At 46.9% G+C, this 23309-nt stretch overlaps 1 protein-coding gene across 1 annotated transcript; it reads right to left on the bottom strand.

Moving 5' to 3' along the window:
• Positions 1-1939: 1939 nt before the first annotated feature.
• AQP10 (aquaporin 10) lies at positions 1940-21449 on the bottom strand. Its single transcript, XM_073566840.1, has 6 exons — positions 21303-21449; positions 15394-15520; positions 6006-6143; positions 3570-3688; positions 2798-3015; positions 1940-2711 (listed from the first exon to the last, which is right to left on the bottom strand). The coding sequence occupies exons 1-6, from the start codon at positions 21411-21413 to the stop codon at positions 2501-2503; spliced, it is 924 nt and encodes a 307-aa protein (XP_073422941.1). The 5' UTR covers positions 21414-21449; the 3' UTR covers positions 1940-2500.
• Between the last annotated feature and the right edge of the window lie 1860 nt (positions 21450-23309).

Genomic DNA, 23309 nt, shown 5'->3' with positions numbered 1-23309 from the left:
TAATAACCCACCGCTATCTGGTCACCAAACAGCCTGCCTGAACGCAGCAACATACGGGGGCTAGTAATAACCCACCGCTATCAGGTCACCAAACAGCCTGCCTGAACGCAGCAACATACGGGGGCTAGTAATAACCCACCGCTATCTGGTCACCAAACAGCCTGCCTGAACCCAGCAATATACGAGGGCTAGTAATAACCCACCGCTATTAGGTCACCAAACAGCCTGCCTGAACGCAGCAACATACGGGGGCTAGTAATAACCCACCGCTATCTGGTCACCAAACAGCCTGCCTGAACGCAGCAACATACGAGGGCTAGTAATAACCCACCGCTATCTGGTCACCAAACAGCCTGCCTGAACCCAGCAATATACGAGGGCTAGTAATAACCCACCGCTATCAGGTCACCAAACAGCCTGCCTGAACGCAGCAACATACGGGGGCTAGTAATAACCCACCGCTATCAGGTCACCAAACAGCCTGCCTGAACGCAGCAACATACGGGGGCTAGTAATAACCCACCGCTATCTGGTCACCAAACAGCCTGCCTGAACGCAGCAACATACGAGGGCTAGTAATAACCCACCGCTATCTGGTCACCAAACAGCCTGCCTGAACGCAGCAACATACGAGGGCTAGTAATAACCCACCTCTATCAGGTCACCAAACAGCCTGCCTGAACTCAGCAACATACGGGGGCTAGTAATAACCCACCGCTATTAGGCCACCGAACAACCTGCCTGAACACAGCAACACACAGGGGCTAGTAATAACCCACCGCTATCAGGCCACCGAACAGCCTGCCTGAACTCAGCAACATACGGGGGCTAGTAATAACCCACCGCTATCTGGCCACCGAACAGCCTGCCTGAACGCAGCAACACACAGGGGCTAGTAATAACCCACCGCTATTAGGCCACCGAACAACCTGCCTGAACGCAGCAACACACAGAGGCTAGTAATAACCCACCGCTATCAGGCCACCGAACAGCCTGCCTGAACTCAGCAACATACGGGGGCTAGTAATAACCCACCGCTATCTGGCCACCGAACAGCCTGCCTGAACGCAGCAACACACAGGGGCTAGTAATAACCCACCGCTATTAGGCCACCGAACAACCTGCCTGAACGCAGCAACACACAGAGGCTAGTAATAACCCACCGCTATCAGGCCACCGAACAGCCTGCCTGAACTCAGCAACATACGGGGGCTAGTAATAACCCACCGCTATCTGGCCACCGAACAGCCTGCCTGAACGCAGCAACACACAGGGGCTAGTAATAACCCACCGCTATTAGGCCACCGAACAACCTGCCTGAACGCAGCAACACACAGGGGCTAGTAATAACCCAACGCTATCAGGCCACTGAACAGCCCACCTGGCCGCAACGACACACAGGGGTTAGCAATAACCCACCGATATCAGGCCACAAAACAGCCTGCCTGAGTTCAGCGACACTTGGGGGCTAATAATAACCTAAGCAAAAGGAAAAGTCCAGCTCACCCACATGCAAGATTCTTTGTGATTTGGAGCCACTGACAGCATCTTTGCCTTGACGTAGCAGTCCAAAGGAAGTAGAGGGAGTCCAGCTTCACGATCACGGTAAATGCTTTATTTTCAGTGTGAAGGAGTACACAGACATTAGAGCAGTTAAAATATCATGACAACTAAATTAAAATTCCATTACCATGATTCTGAAGCTGGACTACCTCTACTTCCTTTGGGCTAATAATATCCACTGCTATCATGCCATCGAACAACCCAAATGGCCGCAGCGACACGCGGGAGCTAGTAACAATGTGACGATACATGGGTGCTTGTAATATCCCATCAATATAAGGCCCTAGTGCTCTATCCCAGCCCTCCAGGATATGGGGGGGCTGGAAAAGTCACCTTTGGGGTGAACGGGTGATAAGAATAAGCCGATGCTTCCACATGAGATGAAGAATTTTTAATGACAAAGTAAAGTGAGCGTCAGGAGTGTAGTAATGGAGGACAGCTTCTCCTTCGGGGCGCATAGCGAACCTTCCCTCCCCTTCTAGGGTGTTCATGTCTTTGCCACATGTGCACATCGCCCCTAAAAGTCAGCAGAGTCTTAGAGAAAAATTCCCATTTTATGACTGTAGTTCCTGTAAATATGTATGTGTTTCCATGGTAACAGACAACAACCTCGGTGTAGTTGGACCCTCCAGGCCCTTCTTCCAGCAAATCTTCGGCACTGACTCCTTTTCTCTCAAGTCCTACAGTAAGTTGTCTCAGTGCGCAGTTAGCTGTAGGGGTCACAGACTGGGTAATTGCACAAGCTCCTTATCTCCTAAGGGTCGTTCATACAATGGACTCTCAAGAGAAACCTAAACTTTGCACTCATGAGCCTACATCACCGCGGGATATACAATGCAACTTTTCACTACCCTAGACCACCAAGGAATATTTTACCAATCTTCAACTACCCCAAGCCACCAGAGAATTTACAATGAACTCTTTTACAGCCCAGGATTTACAACCGGTGTGATAGAGAATTATCCATATTGATTGTGAAAATTGGAATTTCTCTCCATTTCTCCGTTGGGACGTCCTTTACAACATCTTCATGTTTTGTCTCTTCCACAGGATGATGGATTTCCACTAATAGCAGGTAGATAAAAGAGCCAAGAACTGCCCCAACACATGGCGCCACCACGGGGACCCACCACCAGTTGTTACCAGCTCTGCATGAAAAAGCAATAAGGGCACAATCATTAAATTCTCAACCTCAAGTTTCCCCAATATTACAGCCCGATACTCTCAGACGCACCTGAACACATCCGTTCCCCATCCAGCCACAAATGTGAAGATCCGTGGCCCCAGGTCACGGCTTGGGTTAATGGGGTATCCACAGTTGGCTCCCATTGACAAACCAATGGAGAACACTAACATGCCAATGACAATTGGCTCCAGACCTTTAGGGACAGGTTTGTTTTTAAGGTCACAGACAGCCAGGATCCCGATCATTAACATGGCTGTCCCCATCACCTATGAGGAAGAAGATGGAAGTCACATCTCAGCAGATGACAGAGTACAAAAAAAGTATATCACGAGTATAACATTTGTGATCAATGGATCTATGAATGGTGGAAAAGTCCTAGGTGTCAGGGACCTAATGGCATCACAGTTGGTGACCAGAACCTACAGAGAGGAAGCAATGGGCTGAGCAGTTGAGCAAATCTCCACCTCGAATTTCCAGTACTCCCCTAAAATCCTTTAAGGAGGAATCCACCCTGCCCTAAAAGCCCTGAGGAATCCATGGGCATCGTAATGGGCCAACACCAGGGACTAATGAGTAGTATTTTCTCAAAGGGTCAATCTCATGGGACGAAGAATAGGGAATGGCCGAAGAGTCTTATGGAGCTGGTTTGGGATAGGCTTAATCCTTGTACTCCCCTCTTTGATGTGATTTATTCCCTGGGTGAGAAGTCATAATTTATGGGGTTATCCCGACTTTGATGTGGGGGGGGGCTTAGCAAACACATTTTTTTCTCATCACTCGGGGCAGAAGTCAACACACAAATTCTCCAGCTGAATGATACCTGATCCAGAAAGCCATTCCTAATACTCAGGTATGGGGCTGGGTATGTGGAAAATATGGAGGCCGTCTCTCGAGGTCCGTACACGGTCAGATTACCATCAGTGTAATGCTGGATGGCATCTATGTAAGAAATTAAAAGTTTACAAGTCATGGCTATCACCAAGCCAACAATCCTGGGGAAGCCATTACACAGAACTAACAGGTGACCTGTCTTAGAAGTCTTAAGTCCCCGTCACACACAGCGATCTCGCTAGCGAGATCGCTGATTTTGTGATGCCACAGCGATCTCACCAGCGAGATCGCTGTGTGTGACGGGGATCAGTAACCGGCCCCCCTGCCGGGTATCGCTGATCGTTCTCGATCGGCCTGGGCCGTTTTCCGATCGCTGGTCTCCCGCTTGCCAGCACGCATCACTGTGTGTGGCAGCGAGAGACCAGCGATCAGCGACGCTGGACGCTGGTTTCTAATGTAAACATCGGGTATCCAGGAGTCGCGCGGCTCTTAGATACCCAATGTTTACCTTGGAAACCTGCGTGTACGCCGGTTTCCAAGGTAAATAGCGGGTATCCAGGAGTCGCGCGGCTCCTGGATACCCGATGTTTACATTAGAAACCAGCGTCCAGAGTCGCTGGTCCTGATCGCTGGGGCTGTTTTGTGCAGCTCACCAGCGATCAGCCTAACGATGTCCCAGCGATCCCATTATGTCGGATCATTGGTGGGATCGCTGGGACATCGTTATGTGTAACGGGCCTTAAATCAGGTCTCCTCCGGTGACAAAAAGTCAGAAATCTACAGATGAAGTATTCCAAAGAATGGAAAGAAATTCTCATATTCTACTAAAGATTGAAACCACTTCCTGTTTTTAAGTAAAATCTTTATATTCTTATTGTACAAAAATACAATCATCAAGTGCAAAACAAGTTGGGGGAGAGGTCTTATATAATAATTGTGAAAGAAACTCTACCGCCCCAGTATTCAGTATACTTGTTCCTATATACAAGATTATAACTACTGTAATATTGCCCCATATACAAGAATATAATTACTATAATACTGCCCCCTATGTACAAGAATAACTACTATAATCCTGATCCTATGTACAAAAATATGACTACTATAATACTGCTCCTATGTTCAAGAATATAACTACTATAATACTGCCCCCTATGTACAAGAATATAACTACTAAAATACTGCACCTATGTACAAGAATATAACTACTATAATACTGTCCCCTAAGTACAAGAATATAACTACTATAATACTGCCCCTATATACAAGAATATAACTACTATAATACTGCCCCCTAAGTGCAAGAATATAACTACTATAATACTGCCCCTATGTACAAGAATATAACTACTATAATACTGCCCCCTAAGTGCAAGAATATAACTACTATAATACTGCCCCCTATATACAAGAATATAGCTACTATAATACTGCCCCCTATGTACAAGAATATAACTACTATAATACTGCCCCTATGTTCAAGAATATACTATAATACTGCCCCCTATGTACAAGAATATAACTACTATAATACTGCCCCTAAGTACAAGAATATAACTACTATAATACTGCCCCCTATGTACAAGAATATAACTACTATAATACTGCCCCCTATGTACAAGAATATAGTTACTATAATACTGCCTCCTAAGTACAAGAATATAACTACTATAATACTGCCCCTATGTACAAGAATATAACTACTATAATACTGCCCCCTAAGTACAAGAATATAACTACTATAATACTGCTCCTAAGTACAAGAATATAACTACTATAATACTGTCCCCTATGTACAAGACTATAACTACTATAATACTGCCCCCTATGTACAAGAATATAACTACTATAATACTGCCCCCTAAGTACAAGAATATAACTACTATAATACTGCTCCTAAGTACAAGAATATAACTACTATAATACTGTCCCCTATGTACAAGAATATAACTACTATAATATTGCCCTCTATATACAAGAATATAACTACTATAATACTGCTTCCTATGTACAAGAATATAACTACTATAATACTGCTCCTAAGTACAAGAATATAACTACTATAATACTGCTCCTAAGTACAAGAATATAACTACTATAATACTGTCCCCTATGTACAAGTATATAACTACTATAATACTGCCCCCTAAGTACAAGAATATAACTACTATAATACTGCTCCTAAGTACAAGAATATAACTACTATAATACTGTCCCCTATGTACAAGAATATAACTACTATAATATTGCCCTCTATATACAAGAATATAACTACTATAATACTGCCCCTATGTACAAGAATATAACTACTATAATATTGCCCTCTATATACAAGAATATAACTACTATAATACTGCCCCCTATAAATAGATGTATGAAAAATTGCAAAACTAACACTAAAGAAGATTAGAGAAATGCTTCTTACCATAATATAGAGCAAAGGTCGCCGCCGCCCCTGTAAATGACCCCAGTAACTGAATTACAAAATACAGGGGCAATTTCCACCAAGGGAACCGGCCGAGCACACACAAGCTGAGTGAGTACGCTGGGTTCAGGTGCCCACCTGCAATATAAAAATAATGCCGCCATGAATGGTCAGGTGATGACCCAACCGCAGACGTACTGTAGGGATACCCACCCAGTGTCGGTCTGGCCTGGCGGGGTACCGGGGATTCACCCCAGTAGGCCCTTGGCTATGGGAAGGAGGAGGACAAGAAGAAACAAAAAAAAAGTCTGAGGTTTTAAGGGGCGCGGGCCCTTTAAAAGTGCAGGCCGTGTATGTGCAGGAGCGCGCGCATGCAGCATTCATTACTTGAACCGCCGCGTCGCACGTCCCGATGTATTCTGGCAAGTGTGCTCCCGGCGTATGACGTAAGTGACGGACCTGCAGAGAGGAGGAGGACGCCGCCCAGCACTGGGAGCGCAGGAAGGTAAGAGGATTTTTTTTTTTTCGTGTCCAGGCTGGAGACACATGGGAGGTTGAAACTGAAGACACATGGGGGGACGAGGCTGGAGACGTGGGGGGACGATGCTGAAGACACATGGTGTGATGAGGCTGGAGACACATGGGGGGGACGAGGCTGGAGACACATGGGGGGGACGAGGCTGGAGACACATGGGGGGACGAGGCTGGAGACACATGGGGGGACGAGGCTGGAGACACATGGGGGGACGAGGCTGGAGACACTTGGGGGACGAGGCTGAAGACACTTGGGGGACGAGGCTGAAGACACTTGGGGGGACGAGGCTGAAGACACATGGTGGAACGAGGCTGAAGACACATGGTGGAATGAGGCTGGAGACACATGGGGGGACAAGGCTGGAGACACATGGGGGGACGAGGCTGGAGACACATGGGGGGACGAGGCTGGAGGCACATGGGGGGACGAGACTGAAGACGTATGAGGGGATGAGGCTGGAGACACATGGGGGGGACGAGGCTGGAGACACATGGGGGACCAGGCTGAAGACACATGGGGGGACGAGGCTGAAGACACATGGGGGGACGAGGCTGAAGACACATGGGGGGACGAGGCTGAAGACACATGGGGGGACGAGGCTGGAGACATATGGGGGGACGAGGCTGAAGACACATGGTTGGTTGAGGCTGAAGACACATGGTTGGATGAGGCTGGAGACACATGGTTGGATGAGGCTGGAGACACATGGGGGGAAGAGGCTGGAGACACATGGGGGACCAGGCTGAAGACACATGGGGGACCAGGCTGAAGACACATGGGACGAGGCTGAAGACACATGGGAGGACGAGGCTGGAGACACATGGGGGGAGGCTGGAGACACATGGGGAGGGACCAGGCTGGAGACATGGGAGGGACCAGGCTGGAGACATAGGGGGGGACCAGGCTGGAGACATATGGGGGGATCAGGCTGGAGACACATGGGGGACCAGGCTGGAGACACATGGGGGAAACCAGGCTGGAGACACATGGGGGTCCAGGCTGGAGACACATGGGGGGGGGGCCAGGCAGGAGACACAGGGGGAAGCAGGACAAGGTGCCAGGGTGAATTCATATGGGGGGCAGGACAAGGGACCAGGATGTACAGTATATATGGGGGCCAAGATGGATGTATGGGGGAGCCAGGATGCATATATATGGTAGAGCCAGGATGCATATATATATATATGAGGGATTTATGGGGGGGAGTAGCACATGGCACCAGGATGGATATATGGGGGGTGGTAGCACAAGGGATCAGAATGGATATATGGAGGGGAGAAGTGTAAGGGAGTGAAGAGAAGGAAGAGTCCAAAGGGGGTTACCTTCCCTGCTCCTTATCCGGAACCACTTAGCCAGACAGCAGGGTTGCCAGGATGGATATATGGGGGTGGCAGCACAAGGGGCCAAGATGGATATATATGGGAGGGTGGCAGCACAAGCGATCAGGATGGATATATGGAGGGGAGCAGCACAAGGGGCCAGGATGTATATATGGGGGCCAAGATGGATGTATGGTGGAGCCATGATGCATATGACGCGCCCCAGAGGCCGTGGAGTACTCGGCGCCGAGCCCGTTGATTTTAATGGGGAATGTCACAGTGGCTGTGACCCGCTCCGTGGCCTCAGGCGGTCATGTAAAAGGGGTTGATTTGAATGGGGATAGAGTTTATGAAGTGATTTGTGACGCCACCTGTGATTTCTGGTCAGATTGACCAGCGCTGCAGTGTCGCTTCTCTGGGACAGGTGTTAGGGCGCAGCTGAGTTGTTGAAGCCCTCCACAGGTAGGGCTGTAGTCCCAGGGCAGTGGTGATGAGCTAGTAGATGGTGAGATGGTGTGGAGTGGGGGATGTAGCAGAGCAGGGTGAGAGGCGCAGGAAGAAAGTGGAGGACACAAGGGCATGTAGTTCCAAAGGCTTTACTCACAGTTCTGGCATGCACAGAGGCCCGCTTCGTTGCTGTGTCCTCCAGGTGAGGGGTAGAGCCAACTTCCAGATAAGATGAAGTGCACCTTTCCAGCTCTCCCAGTTACTGTGTTCCTTCCCTGGCCGTTTCCAGACTATACGCTGCTTAAACTCCTTCTTCCACTCCAGTGCTTCACAATTAGCGTTCCGGGCCAGCAGCTGCGAATCCTGTTCAGACAATGCCCCACCGTTTCCGTGACTCTATGTAGCTGCCTTTCCAGTCGGACTAACTGTGGAAGGGGCGATGGTCCATAAAGTAACCAACGCTGTCGGCTTGCTAGTGGCACCCTGAAGAATGCAATCTAGGCTAGGGGCCGTTCCCTTTGCGACCAGACCGGTTCCTTCCTCCCCCTGATGGCCGTCAGCGTGGAACGGGACCCGCGGGATAGCTTTCTGTGTCCCTGGAAGAATTATCTTCCCTGTGAAGAATCTGCTGTTTGTCCAAACGTCTGGCAGCTCAAGGCAGGAGCTGCTCCACACACGTCCTTCTCCTTCCCTCCCTCTGAGGGGACTCTCTCTACTTCAGCCTAAGATTCTCCCTCCAAAACTATGCTCCGCCCACCTCCCAGCACTCTTCGTGTTCCAAGCAGGGAGCGATAAAGGGTGCTCTGCTACACTACTGGTGTTTGTGGGGTGTGGGTGTTAGAGTCTAGTCGGGTGCACCCACCCTACCTGGTCGTGGGGTACCACACTTCTGGGTGAGGTGCAGTACCTCTGTGGCGACTGGACCCTCAGGGGCACCACACATATATATGGAGGATTTATGGGGGAGCAGCACATGGCACCAGGATGGATATATGGGGTGGAGCAGCACAAAAGGCCAAGATGGATAAATGGGGGTGGCAGCACAAGGGACCAAGATGGATATATATGGGAGGGTGGCAGCACAAGGGACCAGGATGTATATATGGAGGGGAGCAGCACAAGGGACCAGAATGGATATATGGGGGGGAGCAGCACAAGGGGCCAGGATGTATATATGGGGGCCAAGATGGATGCATGGGGGAGCCAGGATGCATATATATGGTAGAGCCAGGATGCATATATATATTGCACTTTTTGACTTAGAATTGTAGGTAGTTAATTGATAACTGTTTGCAACATTCAAGAATGAGTGCCTCTCATATTGGGATGTTTAGTATAAGAAATGTTTATTCAGCATTGCAAAATTTTGAATGTTCCTGTACTGTCAACTTTGTTTATCTTGCAGCCCGCGGACGTGCTGTGTTTAATGGGGGGTATGTGGCGCCCCTGAGGCTCAGTCGCCACAGAGGTACTGCACCTTCCTCTCTCTTTAAAGGTGTGGTACCCCACCATCCGGGTAATGTGGGAACTCCTTTCCACACTCCAACACACGCACCCCACACAACAGGGTAGTTCTGCACAACCACATTGCGGCTCCTTGCTCAGAGGGTAGCAGAGCACCTTTGGTGGTTCCCTGCTTGGAACACTGGATGTGCTGGGAGGTGGGTGGAGTTAAGATACATAAAAGAGTGGGAAAGTGTAGGATGACAAGTTCAGTCTGACAGAAGGTCAGTCGGGTAGGAAGTCACTCAGACAGGAGTGAGGATCCCTGAAAGAAGGGATGGACGAAGGAGTGCTGCAGCTGCCTCAGTGATCTGAGCCAGCTGGCACAGGAAAGGAAAAGAAGGAGAAAGACGTAGAACTGAAACCTAAGGCTACTTTCACACTTGCGTCGGTACGGGCCCGTCGCAATGCGTCGGGCTGACGTACCGACGCACGTTGTGAAAGATTTGCACAACGGGGGCAGCGGATGCAGTTTTTCAACTCATCCGCTGCCCCATTGTAATGTCCAGGGAGGAGGGGGCGGAGTTTTGGCCACGCATGATGCGCGGTCGAAAATGGCTGACACGACGCTCAAAAAAGCGTTACATGTAACTTTTTTTGTGCGTCGCGACCGCCAAAACACTATGCATCCGCGCACAATGGATGCGACGTGTGGCCATACGTCGCAATGCGTCGCTAATGCAAGTCTATGGAGAAAAACGCATCCTGCGGGCAACTTTGCAGGATGCGTTTTTTCTCCAAAACGGCGCATTGCGACGTACGTCACACGACGCTAGTGTGAAAGTAGCCTAAGCTTCCATAAGAAAGAAAGACAAGTACGGAACGAAGGAGTAGAGAGAACAGAGAGGACGTGGCTTAGAAGAGGAACCCTGCCTATAGGTTCTCAGCGCAAGGCCGGGGCCCGGTCCCCGAGGTTGTATGGACACTTATGGTTCTGCAGCAGACACCGGTGGAGTAGTTGCCTGTAAATGCACTACTCCCATCTAAGACTTAAGGCACAACAGCAATTGGATAGAGAGCCGGGACTCAGGAGAAGGGAGTCCCCGAAGCAGGCTACAGCTGTCTGCCATACAAGTAGAGTTCTTGGGAACATCTGTCAGGAGGAACTCCAGCGTACCACGGTACTGGAGATCTTCACACTTAAAGGCGTTATAGAGGAGACGTTCAGGAAAGGCACATAAGTTGGCAGAGTGTAGAGGGGAGCTTTCCATCTTGCCTGAGGTTGACTGGGTCCCTGACCCGGAGGACACGGCACAGAAGCGGGCACTACTGACTGTGAGTAAAGCTTTGGAACTACATGCCCTGGTGTCCTCCATTCCTTCCTGCGTCCGTCTGCCTGACACTGCTACATCCCCTGCGCCGGACACCACACCGCCTAAGTGTCCCCACATCTACACTGCCCAGGGACAACAGCCCTGCCTGTGGAGGGCTATACCATCATTGCTGCACCACACCATCTGTCCCGGAGGATCTGTTTGCAGCATCGGCTTAACACCTCCCTTGCCGAACACCACAGGTGGCGTCACGAACTATTCCCCATTAACATATCCTTCTATTGACACATCCCGCTGACACCGGCCCGGTACCGAGTACCCCACAGCCCTGGGAGGGCGACCCAACTGATATATAGGGGGAGCAGCACAAGGGATGGATATATGGGGGAGGAGGACAATGGACATATATGGGGCCTGTATGGATAGCTGGGGGGCAGGATGGATATCTGGGGCTCAGGCTACAGATATTGGGGCCAGGCTAGGCAAGGGACATGGGGGACCAGGATGGTGCATATTATAAAATAAAGGGTGCTAGGCGAGATTATTTAATAAAGAAGGACTTAATTACTTTTTGAGGGGCAGAATGAGGAACATGCTGTATTAGTTTATGGTAACAAGTGGGGAACATAATTTCTTTTCATCTGACATAGTGTTGAAGTCGGAGAAAAAAGTGAGGAAAGTGTTCTGGAAGCGATCAGCTATTGATGACTGTGTGTTATATTTTGCAGAGACGAGCCCTGGCTGCAAGAAGTGATGGTCTGTGCTGGATGAAGAAAAGCAAAAACAAAGGACTTCAACTACAGACGTCACTGGTGAGTTCAGTGTATTACATGTAAACGCACACTATACACTATATACAGAGCTCCTGTGTACAATGTCATTGGTGATCCATGTATTACCTGTACACTTACACTATATACAGAGTTCCTGTGTATAATGTCATTGGTGATTACTGTATTACCTGTACACTGACTCTATATATAGAGCTCCTGTCTATATTCTCACTGTTGATCGCTGTATTACCTGTACAGTTACATTATACAGAGCTTCTGTGTATAATGTCATTGGCGATCACTGTATTACCTGAACAATGACACTATATACAGAGCTCCTGTGTGTAATATCACCGATGATCACTATATTACCTGTACATTATATACAGAGCTACTGTGTATAATGTCACTGGTGAGCCCTGCATTACCTGTACACTATACACTGTATAAAGAGCTCCCATGTATAATGTCACTTGTGCTCACTGTATTACCTGTACACTATATACAGAGCTTCTGTGTATATTGTCAGTGGTGATCACTGCATTACTTGTACACTATACATTATATACAGAGCTCCTGTGTATAATGTCACTGGTGATCACTGTATTATCTATATCAGGGGTCCCCAACCTGTAGCTCGGGAGCCACATGTGGCTCACGGACTCTTGAATTGTGGCTCGCGGCTTTCTGCCCACTTGGCGCATTAGCTCCAGATCTAGCAAACAGGTATGAAGAGTACATCTGAAAATGGTGAATTTTGTGAGCAGCCCTGCACAGAAGAGCAGATCTGGATGCACATATACTGATCTTATGGGTTTTGAGATAATTTAAGTATGGTACGCTGGAGACAAGATGATACCACCTGTCGGAAGAAGGTGATTGAAGCTTGATGTGACAGTGTGTTGGGAGTGTTTGATGAGAGAGAACTGAATGGGGGTATTGTGGGAACCCCTGGATCTTGATATGCTGCTTTGGGGTGATTTTTGTGGAAAATGTTTGGTTACCATTATGCCTGTAATGGGGGCTTTGGTTTCCACTATTGTGAGGGGGCGGGAGCTGAATGTGGCTTGCGACCCTCTCTCAGAGCTGAATGTGGCTCGCGACCCTCTCTCAGAGCTGAATGCGGCTCGTGACCCTCTCTCAGAGCTGAATGTTGCTCTCAAGGTCAGAAAGGTTGGGGACCTCTGATCTATACACTATATGCAGAGCTTCTGTGTATAATGGCACTGGTGGTAATGACAGTGTTGTTAGTATTGTGGTTTGTATTCATGTGATCATGAATTGTATTGTAGTATTCAATCACTGTGTGGTGTTAATTTGTGGTCTGGTCACGGTGTGGTGGTATTTGTCCCTAGTATGTGGTATAAATCATTCCCTATGAGGTGGAATATGTAGTCTAATTATGGTGTGGCAGTATTTCTCCTTGCATGTGGTATTATTTAGTCACTATGTGGTCTGGTCATGTTGTGGTGGAATTTCTCCCCTGTATGTGGTAATATTGGTCTCGGTATAGTGGATTGTGTTGTGTACTGCAGTCATTTGTTCTCTCTGATATTAATAAGGTCAAGATTCTTATTTCCATTAGAAATTATGTGGCGCCCCTGAGGCTCAGTCGCCACAGAGGTACTGCTCCTTCTCCTAAGGTGTAGTGCCCCACCAACTAGTTAAGTTGGGAACTCCTTTCCACACTCCAACACCTGCACCCCACACACAGGATAGTTCAGCACTGACCACATTGCGGCTCCATGCTTAGAGAGTAGCAGAGCACCTTTCGAGGGTCCTTGCTTCGTAACACGAGATGTGCTGGGAGGTGGGTGGAGTTGAGATTCATATAAAGGGTTTGGAAAGTTTAGAATTGGAGGGCAGTTCAGTCTGGAAGTCAGTCTGAGAGGAGGCAACTCGGGAGGAGTGGGGATCCCTGGAAGAAGGGATGGAGGAAGGAGTGCTGCAGCTGCATCAGTGACCTGAGCCAGCTGGCACGGGAAAGGAACAGAAGGAGAAAGACGTAGAACTGCAACCTAATCTTCTATAAGAGAGAGAAGAAACAGCGCGCAACGAAGGAGTAGGAGAACAGAGAGGAGTTGTGGGTTGGAAGAGGAACCCTGCCTATAGGTTCTCAGCGCAAGGCCGGGGCCCGGTCCCCGAGGTTGTATGGACACTTATGGTTCTGCAGCAGACACCGGTGGAGTAGTTGGCTGTAAATGCACTACTCCCATCTAAGACTTTGGGCACAACAGCAACTGAATAGAGAGCCAGGACTCTGGAGAAAGGCTACAGCTGTCTGCCATACAAGTAGAGTTGTTAGGAACATCTGACAGGAGGAACTTCAGAGTACCACGGTACTGGAGTTCTTCACACTAAAAGGCGCAATAGAGGAGTCGTTCAGGGAAGGTACATGTTGGCGGAGTGTTGGAGAAGAGAAGCCTGGCTTGCCCGGGAGGTTGATTAAGTCTCTGCCCGGAGGACACGGCACAGAGGCAGGCACCAGTGTGTACCACGAACTGTGAGTAAAGCTTTGGAACTACAAGCCCTGGTGTCTTCCATTCAATTGTGCGCCAACACCGCCAGCACCGCTACATCTGGGTACCAACATTCCTCACATCCCTTGCGCCGGACACTACACCATCAAAGTGTCCCCACATCTACACTGCCCTGGGGATACAGCTTCACCTGTGGGGAGCTACACCATCTATGCTGCAACACACCATCAGCCCCAGAGGATCTGCACGCAGCGTTGGCTTAACACCTTGCTTGCCAAACACCACAGGTGGCATCACGAACTATCACATAAACTATATTACAAACCACCATTGATTTGGGCGCCCGGGGCCACGGACCGGGTCCATGCTGCCGTGACACATCCCCCGGACACCGGCCCGGTACCGAGTACCCCACAGCCCTGGGACGGGGGCGACCCAATTTGATACTTGGAACACAGCGGCAGAGATGCAGTTACAGGGGATCTCCTGTGGAAAAAAGTAATCACATCTCCACAGGATAAGTGATAGCGTATAGATTGGTGGGGTCTGACTGCTGGGACCCAATCGGCAGAATGTGGAGCATTTATCCCCATTAGACTGGAGTGGCATGTACAACTCCAACCACTGATCCATTCATTCCAAAAGTGGCTGCACTTGTTTTTTTATGGAAGCCTCAAAGAGGGTGAATGGAGCTGCGGTCAGATATCCCACCTGCCGCTGCATTTTAAAATGGGGATAAGTGTCCTATCAACGATAAAACTTCCTCATTCTTCCGATCGGTGCAGTTTCTAATGTTCGGACCTAAGCGATCACCTATCCTGTGGAGCCCATGGATCGGTGATAACTTGTTTTAACCAAAGAACCCCATTAATGTAAACTACCGTAATTATACATCCCAGTTATGGGGGCGCACAGTAGATGTGCAGGAGCCGCCTGTGTTTTACAGCCGATGCTCCACTATAATCAGGATAAACGACTGACAGATAACTGTAGGGTGGGCCCTTAGAGTCCATTCCCCTGGTGGGCCCCAGACACCCCAGTCCGACCCTGAACCCACCTGACACTCCACCGGACACGTATATGGCGATGACCACAGCGATGGCGCCAGCCAGGTACATGCAGAAGAAGTTGCCTTTGGTCTCAGAGCTGGTAACACCTTGGGCCACTGCTGCGGTGGTGATGAACTAGGAGACAGAACATGAAGGACACTGTCATGGAGGAGAGCAGAAGATGGACATGATGACTGTGGTGGACACTGGTGCTCCCCATACTGTATAAATGCTCTATAAATATGTTGGGGTGTTGTTATTCTCTTTGTTTTGGAGGCGTTAGATCCCATTTCTGATGGTGTGTTGCTTTAAGACTCTCCCCTTGGTCTCTGTAGGGTTTGCGGTCATGACGTTGGGCAATCTCTCCAGGGATCGCTCACTAAGGACTTTTTTAGGAATCGAAACTTGCACAAGCACTGAAAAAAACAGGATCTGAAAGTTAAATGTTGGGACCCCAAAAACAGAACATGTGGGCAGGAGGGTTTCTGTAATCAAAACAGAGCATAGGAGAACTTGCAGCACAAGAAGTGTAATAACATTATAATATTCCAGAAAAATACAGCCTCATGTACGGAGACAATGGCCACCATCGACCAGTGTCAGTCTCCTCATTCAACTGATCCTGCCCTACCTGTCAAAAAGGGGATGGAGCTCTGCTCCTGGGGCATTGATGCACAAAACTAGTAGATCATTAGGGACAAGACTCAGACCTCTGGACCACCAGGACAGGACACAGACCACTCAACTATTGGGGACAGGAAAATGACAAATGCAGACAGGACACAAACCACTGAACTAGCTGGGACAAAGGTTTGACCACTGGACCATCAGAGACATTGGACCACCAGAAACAGATCACTGACCACTAGACCACCAGGACAGAATAAAAACCACTTAATCACTGAGGATAACCAAGGTTGATAGAGTGCAGTGCCCAAATGAATCACTAGAGGAGTATGCTATTTTACTAAATCCCCAAAGACTGGAAAAAGCTCCACTAGGACACCAAAGAAGAACAAAGGATGATTAGCTCACTAGGCAAATGAGACAGAACCACTGGACCACTAGGGATTTTTTACAGCTAAATCCCCAGAGAATACATCTGAAGCGTACCTTAATTTATACATGGTTACTGTGCTAAAATACAAGACCGTTATATGTCTCTGCAATTGGGGTGCAGATCCTGCATCATTGGATCACTAGGGAGACAAGGCAGAAACACTAGACCACCAGAGAGATCACTTCATTGAAAAAAAAAAGAAAATCAGAAAGATTACAGCAGTGAACCCTCAAGGGAACTCAAGAAAGTTCTACAACTGGGAAAATCAGAGGAAGGTTACATCAGTGAACTATCAGTGAAAAATAGAGAAATTTGAGCACTAGACCATCAAGAAAAAAATTAGGATTGTGCGCCACTGGACCACCAGGGAAAACAGGTAAATTTCTCCATTGGACCACCAGAAAAAAACATCACTGGACCAGCAGGGGAATTTATGGAAAATACATAATTGAACAAACAGAGAAAAGGAAGGGGATTATTCCACTTGACCACCAGGAAAAAGTAGATTTCGCCATTGGACTGCCTGGGAAAAGTAGATAATTATATATGTTAAAACAGTTATACCAGACGTATGAGCCTGAAATTGTGTAATTCATCATATAGGACTATCCACTATGCAGAGTTCATGTGTGCTGGACTAGGACTGAATTCTGTGTGAGATATCTCAGTAGCCATAAACTGATAAGAGCAGACTGATTACAATAATCATTCATCCACAGAGTGATTTATAACAGTTATTATTGAGCTCCATGCTGGTCCTGTATCTCTCTGCTACTCATGTACTTAAAGCACATCTCCCCTGTGTACTGTCTCTATTTTTCCTGCATGGTTCCCATACATACTCATCTCTGCTATACACAGCCATCCTGTAATATACATATCTACCATTCGTATACTGACTGCACACACTGCGATCTGTCCTATACATTTTCGATCAAAGCACTGACTGCACCCACAGCTCTGCTATACACAGCCATCCTATAATATATATCTAGCATTCATGTACTTTCTGCACACAATGCTGCCTTCCGTCCTATACATTTTCGATCAAAGCACTGACCGCACACACAGCTCTGCTATACACTGACATCCTGTAATATATATCTACCATTCGTGTACTGACTGCATACATACAGCCATCCGTCCTATACATTTACTATCAAAGCACTGACAGCACACACAGCTCTGCTATACACAGCCATCCTGTAATATATATCTACCATTCGTGTACTGACTGCATACATACAGCCATCCATCCTATACATTTACTATCAAAGCTCTGACCGCACACACAGCTCTGCTATACACAGCCATCCTGTAATATATATCTACCATTCGTGTAATGACTGCATACATACAGCCATCCGTCCTATACATTTACTATCAAAGCTCTGACCGCACACACAGCTCTGCTATACACAGCCATCCTGTAATATATATCTACCATTCGTGTACTGACTGCATACATACAGCCATCCGTCCTATACATTTACTATCAAAGCACTGACAGCACACACAGCTCTGCTATACACAGCCATCCTGTAATATATATCTACCATTCGTGTACTGACTGCATACATACAGCCATCCGTCCTATACATTTACTATCAAAGCTCTGACCGCACACACAGCTCTGCTATACACAGCCATCCTGTAATATATATCTACCATTCGTGTAATGACTGCATACATACAGCCATCCGTCCTATACATTTACAAACCACTGACTGCACACACAGCTCTGCTATACACAGCCATCCTGTAATATATATCTACCATTCGTGTAATGACTGCATACATACAGCCATCCATCCTATACATTTACAAACCACTGACTGCACACACAGCTCTGCTATACACAGCCATCCTGTAATATATATCTACCATTCGTGTACTGACTGCATACATACAGCCATCCATCCTATACATTTACTATCAAAGCTCTGACCGCACACACAGCTCTGCTATACACAGCCATCCTGTAATATATATCTACCATTCGTGTAATGACTGCATACATACAGCCATCCATCCTATACATTTACAAACCACTGACTGCACACACAGCTCTGCTATACACAGCCATCCTGTAATATATATCTACCATTCGTGTACTGACTGCATACATACAGCCATCCGTCCTATACATTTACTATCAAAGCTCTGACCGCACACACAGCTCTGCTATACACAGCCATCCTGTAATATATATCTACCATTCGTGTAATGACTGCATACATACAGCCATCCATCCTATACATTTACAAACCACTGACTGCACACACAGCTCTGCTATACACAGCCATCCTGTAATATATATCTACCATTCGTGTAATGACTGCATACATACAGCCATCCATCTTATACATTTACAAACCACTGACTGCACACACAGCTCTGCTATACACAGCCATCCTGTAATATATATCTACCATTCGTGTAATGACTGCATACATACAGCCATCCATCCTATACATTTACAAACCACTGACTGCACACACAGCTCTGCTATACACAGCCATCCTGTAATATATATCTACCATTCGTGTACTGACTGCATACATACAGCCATCCGTCCTATACATTTACTATCAAAGCTCTGACCGCACACACAGCTCTGCTATACACAGCCATCCTGTAATATATATCTACCATTCGTGTAATGACTGCATACATACAGCCATCCATCCTATACATTTACAAACCACTGACTGCACACACAGCTCTGCTATACACAGCCATCCTGTAATATATATCTACCATTCGTGTAATGACTGCATACATACAGCCATCCATCCTATACATTTACAAACCACTGACTGCACACACAGCTCTGCTATACACAGCCATCCTGTAATATATATCTACCATTCGTGTAATGACTGCATACATACAGCCATCCATCCTATACATTTACAAACCACTGACTGCACACACAGCTCTGCTATACACAGCCATCCTGTAATATATATCTACCATTCGTGTACTGACTGCATACATACAGCCATCCGTCCTATACATTTACTATCAAAGCTCTGACCGCACACACAGCTCTGCTATACACAGCCATCCTGTAATATATATCTACCATTCGTGTAATGACTGCATACATACAGCCATCCATCCTATACATTTACAAACCACTGACTGCACACACAGCTCTGCTATACACAGCCATCCTGTAATATATATCTACCATTCGTGTAATGACTGCATACATACAGCCATCCATCCTATACATTTACAAACCACTGACTGCACACACAGCTCTGCTATACACAGCCATCCTGTAATATATATCTACCATTCGTGTAATGACTGCATACATACAGCCATCCATCCTATACATTTACAAACCACTGACTGCACACACAGCTCTGCTATACACAGCCATCCTGTAATATATATCTACCATTCGTGTACTGACTGCATACATACAGCCATCCGTCCTATACATTTACTATCAAAGCTCTGACCGCACACACAGCTCTGCTATACACAGCCATCCTGTAATATATATCTACCATTCGTGTACTGACTGCATACATACAGCCATCCGTCCTATACATTTACTATCAAAGCTCTGACCGCACACACAGCTCTGCTATACACAGCCATCCTGTAATATATATCTACCATTCGTGTAATGACTGCATACATACAGCCATCCGTCCTATACATTTACAAACCACTGACTGCACACACAGCTCTGCTATACACAGCCATCCTGTAATATATATCTACCATTCGTGTAATGACTGCATACATACAGCCATCCATCCTATACATTTACAAACCACTGACTGCACACACAGCTCTGCTATACACAGCCATCCTGTAATATATATCTACCATTCGTGTAATGACTGCATACATACAGCCATCCGTCCTATACATTTACTATCAAAGCTCTGACCGCACACACAGCTCTGCTATACACAGCCATCCTGTAATATATATCTACCATTCGTGTAATGACTGCATACATACAGCCATCCGTCCTATACATTTACTATCAAAGCTCTGACCGCACACACAGCTCTGCTATACTCAGCCATCCTGTAATATATATCTACCATTCGTGTAATGACTGCATACATACAGCCATCCATCCTATACATTTACAAACCACTGACTGCACACACAGCTCTGCTATACACAGCCATCCTGTAATATATATCTACCATTCGTGTAATGACTGCATACATACAGCCATCCATCCTATACATTTACTATCAAAGCTCTGACCGCACACACAGCTCTGCTATACACAGCCATCCTGTAATATATATCTACCATTCGTGTACTGACTGCATACATACAGCCATCCGTCCTATACATTTACTATCAAAGCTCTGACCGCACACACAGCTCTGCTATACACAGCCATCCTGTAATATATATCTACCATTCGTGTAATGACTGCATACATACAGCCATCCATCCTATACATTTACAAACCACTGACTGCACACACAGCTCTGCTATACACAGCCATCCTGTAATATATATCTACCATTCGTGTAATGACTGCATACATACAGCCATCCGTCCTATACATTTACTATCAAAGCTCTGACCGCACACACAGCTCTGCTATACTCAGCCATCCTGTAATATATATCTACCATTCGTGTAATGACTGCATACATACAGCCATCCATCCTATACATTTACAAACCACTGACTGCACACACAGCTCTGCTATACACTGACATCTTATCCTATACACTTACTATCTGTGCACTGATCGCACACCCAGCTCTGCTATGCACTGCCATCTCATACCATATACCTGCTATTCAGGTACTGAGTAAACACACAGCTCTGCTCCATTTTGCCATTTCTGAGACTTACAAGTAACACAAAGACCCCCAGAAATTCGGCCAGACATTCCCGGAGAATGATGTTCCTCAATCTCAGATATTTCTGCGCCAATTCCCAAAAATACCCGGACGTCATGTTCATGCGGAATAGATGAGAAGAGAAAAGGGCAGGAGGGGGAACATCTCCTTATAAAGGTTCCTATCACAGAGAGAGATAAGAAGGTCACCCAACAGCAAGTCGCGCCATTATCTGCTCCCCAGCTTCCCATCATGAGTCCCTCCCTGAGAATCTATAATAAACTCCATAAATCTGAAGAAAACAACATCAAGAGCGCAGGTTAACTTGGCTGATCTCATGCTGAAACTGAGGGATCAGAGAGAACACTGATCACTGGAGATTAACCCCTTAAGGGCCCGTCACACTAAGCGAGATCTCTAGCGATATCGCTAAAGCGTCACCGATTTTGTGACGCAGTAGCGATATCGCTATGTGTGATACTTACCTCCGACCGCTCCCCCGCTGTCTGTCGATGATCGCGCGAGAATGTCCTGGACCGTTTCTCGTCGTCATCTTCCTTCTGGGCTTCCTGCTGTGACAACGAGCGACGTGTGGACGCGGGCGGGAGGACGTCAGGATCGCCGCGTCTGACAGGTAACGACCCCCGTCCCCTGCGATGTCGCTGGTGAGATCTGCCTGTGTGGCAGCTCACTAGCGACCACTTAGCGATGTACCAGCGATCCTGACCGCGTCATATCGCTGGTCGGGATCGCTGGTACATCGCTAAGTGTGACAGTACATTTAGACATCATAGTCAGTAGTGGTTGCAGCATCTAAGCGGTTAGGAGAACTGCTTCTTCCCCCAAGGTTCGATAACCCCTAAAAGCCCCGTCACACACAGCGATTTTGTGACACATCAGCGATCTCACCAGGGAGATCGCTGTGTGTGACGGGGATCAGCGACCGGCCCCCCTGCCGGTTATCACTGATCGTGCAGCATCGGCCAGGGCCTTTTTTCAATCACTGGTCTCCCACTTGCCAGCGCGCATTGCTGCGTGTGGCAGCGAGAGACCAGTGATCAGCAACGCTGAACGTTGGTTTCTAATGTAAACATTGTGTATCCAGGAGCCGCGGTTCCTGGATACCCGATGTTTACATTAGAAACCAGCATCCAGTGTCGCTGGTCCTGATCGCTGGAGGGGCTGTCTATGTCCCAGCGATCCCATCATGTCGGATCGCTGGTGGGATCGCTGGTACATCGTTATGTGTAACGGAGGCTTTAGACACCAGACAGTAGTGGCCGCAGCTTCTAAGCGGTTAGAAAGGACAACTGCTTCTTCCTCCAAGGCCCAATAGTGAAGTTACAGGCTAAAATTTCGACTAATATCTTGATATTTTCAGTTTGATATCTAAAATTTAAAGCAAAAAATGTTCAAAATTAGTTACAAATAACTTGTAGATTAGTTTTTATTTATGTAAATTTGTAACTTACATTTTATATATTGCTTTAGCTTTTCATATTGTTTTTCACTTTTTTTCTTAAGGTTTATCAATTTTTAAATCTTTTTAGTGATCTTAAATTTTGCTAAAATCAATAAATATTTAAATATTTTGTTTGTAGGTAATTAGTTATATACCATTTATTACGCCCTTGATTGTGGATTAATGGGACACGCAGTTACCCAATAATAGTAAGTGACCGGAGAAGATTCAGAAATTATTTCAGAAAAAGTAATAATTGACTCGGATTGTCGGATCCAATCATATTGGCGCAATAGACAAAAGGGATATTGTTTCCAGTTCTCATATAGAATAATCGATAATGAATTAAGAGCCCGCGCTGCGTCTGTCTATGAAGTCCCTGTATAATTTATGTAGTTCCAGGTTTGAGCTCATAATATGCGGCTGATCAAAAGGCAAATCAATGGAATATTCGGCAGAGATAAGCAGCAATCAGCGGTGCCACTCTGATCTATGGAGATTATCTCCCTCCCCATAATTAATAACGACCTCCAGCATCTAATGAACTTACCGAAAACT

This window comes from Dendrobates tinctorius, unplaced genomic scaffold (genome assembly GCF_039654945.1).
Source record: "Dendrobates tinctorius isolate UK_male_01 unplaced genomic scaffold, ASM3965494v1 ptg000019l, whole genome shotgun sequence".
NCBI classification, from domain to species: domain Eukaryota; kingdom Metazoa; phylum Chordata; class Amphibia; order Anura; family Dendrobatidae; genus Dendrobates; species Dendrobates tinctorius.
Note: the sequence above shows the minus strand (reverse complement) of the source record. Positions and strands in the feature narration are given on the sequence as shown.

Excerpts from the sequence above, each read along its gene's own strand:
- AQP10 (XM_073566840.1), bottom strand. The coding sequence starts at position 21,413 with ATGAACATGACGTCCGGGTATTTTTGGGAATTGGCGCAGAAATATCTG. Across the intron at positions 15,521-21,302 it reads TGGGGGTCTTTGTGTTACTT|TTCATCACCACCGCAGCAGT; the intron begins GTAAGTCTCAGA and ends TCTGTCTCCTAG. Across the intron at positions 3,016-3,569 it reads GGAATGGCTTTCTGGATCAG|GTGATGGGGACAGCCATGTT; the intron begins GTATCATTCAGC and ends TCTTCCTCATAG.